At 37.5% G+C, this 6,043-nt stretch overlaps 1 protein-coding gene across 1 annotated transcript; it reads right to left on the bottom strand.

The window, feature by feature from the left end:
• Positions 1–835: 835 nt before the first annotated feature.
• On the bottom strand, positions 836–4,101 carry LOC307032883 (uncharacterized protein; the record flags this gene model as incomplete). Its single annotated transcript, XM_079671159.1, has 3 exons — positions 836–1,930; positions 2,016–3,002; positions 4,091–4,101. 2 exons carry the CDS (start codon positions 4,099–4,101, stop codon positions 2,051–2,053), a joined length of 963 nt encoding a protein of 320 aa, XP_079527285.1. The 3' UTR covers positions 836–1,930; positions 2,016–2,050.
• Between the last annotated feature and the right edge of the window lie 1,942 nt (positions 4,102–6,043).

Below are 6,043 nucleotides of genomic sequence, written 5' to 3'. Positions count from 1 at the left end.
GTTAAATTAAACATCTTTTTTCTCAAAGTAATGATAATCCTGTGAGTTGGATGTAGAAGAGTCAGAATCAATATAGATGTTTTTTATTTTAAAGAAAATTCAGATTGAACATTGTAAAAAACAGTAAAATTCCAGTTTCACCCAGGGGCGCTGCTTGCGAACAGGCAAGGCAGGCAACTGCTTGGTGCCCCGGACCAGAAGGGGGCCCCCAAAGAAGGGAGATTAAGAAGGTCCACAGCAACGAAAACATGAAACACCCTTTAATTTACTGCAACGACATGTCGGGAAACTCCCTCAAGGCGGCATGCATAGCGCCAAAATGCTGCTTCTTATCTTAAGTTAGGGTTAGGGTTACCGAACGCCGGTTGATTACCCTATTGATTATATTGTTGCTAGGCTACGATACTGTTTGCTCAATAGAGTGATAATATAATATTAATTTTCAAAGGCTAACTAGATCGTTTTTGAAGGTCTATGTACTGTATGGGGTCTCATCAGAAAATAATGGTTATCTCTTTAAACTTTTAAATCAGCTGATATCCTCTTTTTTGCATATTTGCAACACATTCTTCAAAAACAAAGGTAGGTGTGTGATACCTTGGTTGACTAAAATACATTAAAAAATACCTATTTTCTCATACATTTAGTAGCCTTTTGATACTCTGCATTTTCCCTGAATAAAAAAAGTAAGAATAAGTTAAGTTAGATCAATAATGTAAAGAAAATACCGAAAATGTAGATACTGCCAAATGTTGGAAACAGTTTTTTCGCTATACATCCCTGTGATTTTTGTCCGTCAACAATATCTCAAAATGTATTTATGCCATTAAGATAATCAGCTTTCATTTAATATTTATTCAAAAAATCAACTTCAATTGTTACATGAAACAATGTACAAAATCCATTTCATCATCTCTTTTTGCAACTACCCAATTGCACGTGTGCTACACATAAACACACATATATATGGAAATATCAGCCATTAAAGGCTTCATTGAAAAAGCATGGTTGAATCTTTAACAAGATGTACATTCACAGAAGAAGAAAAAAATGTCATAACAATAATAATCACATAATGCAAACACAGGGAGAACAAATATTGCGTTTCTTGTGTACGTCATCAAAAACAACATATGAATGGTAATATGTTGTGGCGTATGCAATCTAAAATAACTAATCTTTCATAAGTACACATCTTCCCTTTATTCTGGGGATTCGAAATAATAATATCATGGTCACAAAACGTTATTTATGAGTTCCTAATCATTTTGACCAATATGATTGACCTTTATGCACAGTCGAATTTATAATTTTTGTAGGCATCCCCGTTAAATAATTGAAATTTCCAGGTGTTATGCCAAGTCATAAGGGTGTAGTAATAATGTTGGCTTAAAGGTAACCGGACCCAAAACCTCAAATGGTTTAGAGCATGAAACACAACTGCCGGGTAGTGGTAAAAACAATTGATTATTTATTGTATGTTTGATTACTCTGTACCCATTCAAATCATTCAAAGACTGATTTTCATTTCAGGCAGTTAATCAATGTATTTGTTTTGCTATTAAGTAACGTGTAGTAGAGACATCCAGCAATCCTATGTTTAAAAGAAATACTCAAAATTGATTACACATTAAATAGAAAATTAACAGACTTTTTATGTTTCAGAGCCTACACCGATGTAAAAGCATAAGAAGGCCTGGGAAGATTGACCGACCTCCACCATTCCTGCCCTCACCTGCCAGTAAATTGAAACAGTGAAGCATGATTCTAATAATCTGGGAAGGATGTACTGTTTATAGTCAACCTCCTGAGAGATTATTATATTCAGTAGCACACTAAAACGGAAAATGGTTGTCTTGTCTTGGCTCTTGGAGTTGTCAGTTTCCTCAGAGCACGGTCCGAACAAGCACACCAACAGTGATCAGCAGAGCTACAAGGGAAACAAAGAATGTATTAGGCTTTGGTTTTAAAACATTTTATCTCTTCAGGTTATCAACCCCATCTTTTTGACATACCTTGGGTCAGAGATTGCTGGATTGTAATGGCATGGCTAGTAGTGGTGGGGCGGGTGGTGGGGGTTGTAGCCCCTGCTGGTTTTGTTGTAGCCCCTGCTGGTTTTGCTGTAGCCCCTGCTGGTTTTGCTGTAGCCCCTGCTGGTTTTATTGTAGCCCCTGCTGGTTTTGCTGTAGCCCCTGCTGGTTTTGTTGTAGCCCCTGCTGGTTTTGTTGTAGCCCCTGCTGGTTTTGCTGTAGCCCCTGCTGGTTTTGCTGTAGCCCCTGCTGGTTTTGTTGTAGCCCCTGCTGGTTTTGTTGTAGCCCCTGCTGGTTTTGTTGTAGCCCCTGCTGGTTTTGTTGTAGCCCCTGCTGGTTTTGTTGTAGCCCCTGCTGGTTTTGCTGTAGCCCCTGCTGGTTTTGCTGTAGCCCCTGCTGGTTTTGCTGTAGCCGCTGCCGATTTTGCTGTAGCCACTGCTGTTGTAGCCCCTGCTGGTTTTGCTGTAGCCCCTGCTGGTTTTGTTGTAGCCCCTGCTGGTTTTGCTGTAGCCCCTGCTGGTTTTGCTGTAGCCCCTGCTGGTTTTGCTGTAGCCGCTGCTGATTTTGCTGTAGCCACTGCTGTTGTAGCCCCTGCTGGTTTTGCTGTAGCCCCTGCTGGTTTTGTTGTAGCCCCTGCTGGTTTTGCTGTAGCCCCTGCTGGTTTTGCTGTAGCCCCTGCTGGTTTTGTTGTAGCCCCTGCTGGTTTTGCTGTAGCCGCTGCTGATTTTGCTGTAGCCACTGCTGTTGTAGCTCCTGCTGGTTTTGTTGTCGCTGCTTTTGTCGCTGCAGCTGCTGCTGCTGTTGTCGCTGCAGCTGTTGTAGTTGTTGCTGCTGCTGCTGTTGTAGCTGTCGTTGCTGCTGCTGTTGTAGTTGTTGCTGCTGCTGTTGTTGTGCTCTGAGCGTAGGTGCCCACTGACATCCAGGACAGCGTCACTAGCAGGGCAGTGAGGAAAACCAGTCTGTTGTCCATGGCTGGAGCAGGTGGAGTAAGATGGTGATTCAGTTAAATCATAAAATGAAACACTCTGTGGTAGCACCCTTAGATGTCGAAGTTAAGTTCTTTAGTGTAATAAAAAGGTTAATAAATAATATGTTAACCAATAATTTGACTTTATTAATTGTAAAATGCATTTAAATTAACACCAAAGAACATCTCTAACTTAAGCTCACTCTGTTTTGTAGTTATTTTAACTGAAAACTATGAAAATTGAGGATACAAAAAAAAAGAATACATTTATTATAATATATTTGACTTTACATGACTAAATAATCTCATAACAATCACCAATGGCTCATAATATGTTTATTTAAAAAAATGTGTAAACAAATACATTTATATATATTTTTGAATAACTTCACTTTTTAAAGTAATTTAGAATTGTTTGTCTCTATCTTTGAATGAGCAAACATTGAATCCTACACATGATTAATTTAAACTTATTTCAAATAAAAAATATTAAAACAATTGTTTAGCCTGCTATACAACTAACTACTAATTAAAAGTAGTATTCTGCAAAAAATGAATAAAATGTAGTCTTTTTAAAATGTAAATATATAAGTTATCTTTTACCTCTTATGTGTTTCATACAAAATGTAATTAATAAATATATTTATTATAATAATTTTGACTATATGACTAAATATTCTCATAACAATCACCAATGGCTCATAATATTTCTTATTTTCCTCTAAAGAAATGTAAATATCAAAAATTGTCATTGGGCTGTACATTTTAAGTATTCACTTCAAAAGACACTTAAATATATTTAAAATTCCATTAAAAGAGTTCCTCCAGGAGTAATAGATATCAGGGTGCATTGTTTTAGCCTACCTTTTCTCTGCAGTTCCAACGATCAGTGCAATACGGTGAAAACAAAAGGATGCTCAGTTCCACGGTCTTGTGTACTTATAGTCTCAGATGTTACCAATGGTATTTTTGCCCTTAAGATGTTCCTTGCAGGATCCCAGGTAAAGATGTGACACCTGTTCCCTCCGTCCCGCTATTTAAACCAAAGAGGGTTGGTACAAGTCCAGGTATCGAAGACAAGAAAAAAATGTACTTCTCCGTCATCATGGATGGTGTTTGTAGAAGGTGGGGCTGGAAATAGAAGAATAAGTGCTTAAGGGCATGCATGATGGAATTTACAGAGCTGTTGCGTTGTCATGGCACCTTACAACCCTCTCTGACTGCTGGATTCTGGTTTCTAATAGCGTTACTTCCTTGAGGGATCCCATTTATCATAACATGTACTATTGACATTATAATGAAAAGATAACAATCTTTTTGTTACTGTGTGCAAGGTCTTTCTACATGGCTCTCTTTTATGATATGTGTCATGCAAAGCAACATCCTTGTTATTATAAACACGTTTTAAATAGTACACATAATGCTCAAGGTTTGAGGCTGATACATCAGGGTTCGCTGTCGGTATATGTTTCCTGGAAGATTTCAGTCACGGAGAAAATGTCGTCTAATATTTGTGTGTTTATTCAGCCTCACAATGAGTTTTTTAAATTGCTACGATTAGGTTTCACAGGGTCCCAATTTAATTCAATATTCAATCCGAAAATTACAAATTCAGTTGCACCTCCAAAATGGTATGTTAATAATAAGAATTGAGCACAAATAATTTGTATTTATTTAAAAACGTTTTTTTATTATTTTTTTAAATACAATGATAAGAGAAAATGTGCCTATTATTATGGTCAAAACACTATTTTTTAGCTAAGCACTTGCTATTCAATTCCCTTCAGTGAGCTCTCCTCAAAAACCTCCCCCAGTGCAAATATCTCTGAGAGCATCAAAGTGTGTGTGAGTGTGCCAGTGGAAAATTGCACGGATATGAAGACGGACATGAGACTGGTGACCAGGAGGGTTACTTTGTAAATGTAATTAGTTCCTGAATACTGAATACATGGCTCTGAAAGTAATCCGAATCTGAATACAGTTACGTGTCTTAAAAAAGTATTCAGATTACTTTTAGAATACTTTTGGAATAGTTTCTTATTCCATAACAGATGGTTTTGGTGCAAAGGAGACACTTATTTTACTGTTTTAATGGCTTATCAAGAGCACAACATGTTGGTGTCATTCTGGACAGCTCCCTCTCATCTGCACCCCACATAAGAAACACCACTAGGACTGCATTCTTCTCCAGACTCCGCCCTGTCTCAATCCAGCAATGAAGTCCTGGTTCATTTACAATAGGTTGTATGTCATCTTCATTTTTCTTGGTTTTCTAGGTCAAAGAGGTTTTTCAGGTCATGAAAGCTTCTCATTTCTCCCTTCTGGATAACCGTGCATATGGCTGTGAAACCCTTTTCTGTCCATTGCTTGAATCTACAGTCATAGCTTCCTGGTTTGAATCCTTTGTCATAGGCTATCCAGTCTAATAGTCCAAGTTCCCTTCCCAATTTAAATTGTTTAATAATAGAATACAATTGTTCTAGTGTACATTTTGTTATTGGGTCTAGGTCTCCCTTTTCTTTAATATGGGGAGGCATTTCTCTTTGCCCTATGAGTGGTTGAATTGGGGACTCATATGTAAGTATTTTGATGTCTTTCTAGCGGGCTATATAATCGGAATTGCACCAATAAATGAGAGGACATAGTTGTGCTGCATGATAATATTCCTTTAGGTTTGGAAGTGCCAGTCCCCCTTTTTCTTTTGGCAATTGCAGTTTGGTATCTAGGTATTAAGTGTATCTTATTCTAGGTCTTTTACCCCCCCCCCATATGAATCTTGATATAAGCTTATCCCAACTTTGGAACTGAATCTGCGGTATATTTATCGGCAAGGATTGAAATAGATACAACAAGCGTTGTAGAATATTCATTCACTGTATTTATCCTGTCACTAAAACTCATCGGGTAAGTTGACAATTTTTCGAAATCTTTCCTTATATCTTTGTCAATGCATTCATAGTTGCTTTGGTACAGCTTTGCTACATTTTTGGTTATGTCTATTCCTAAGTATTTAATTGATTTAGCTTCCCAGTTTACATTTAATTAT

This window comes from Notothenia rossii, assembly GCF_949606895.1.
Source record: "Notothenia rossii genome assembly, chromosome: 3".
In the NCBI taxonomy this organism is placed as follows: Eukaryota; Metazoa; Chordata; class Actinopteri; order Perciformes; family Nototheniidae; genus Notothenia; species Notothenia rossii.
This window is presented reverse-complemented; position numbering and strand designations above follow the sequence as displayed.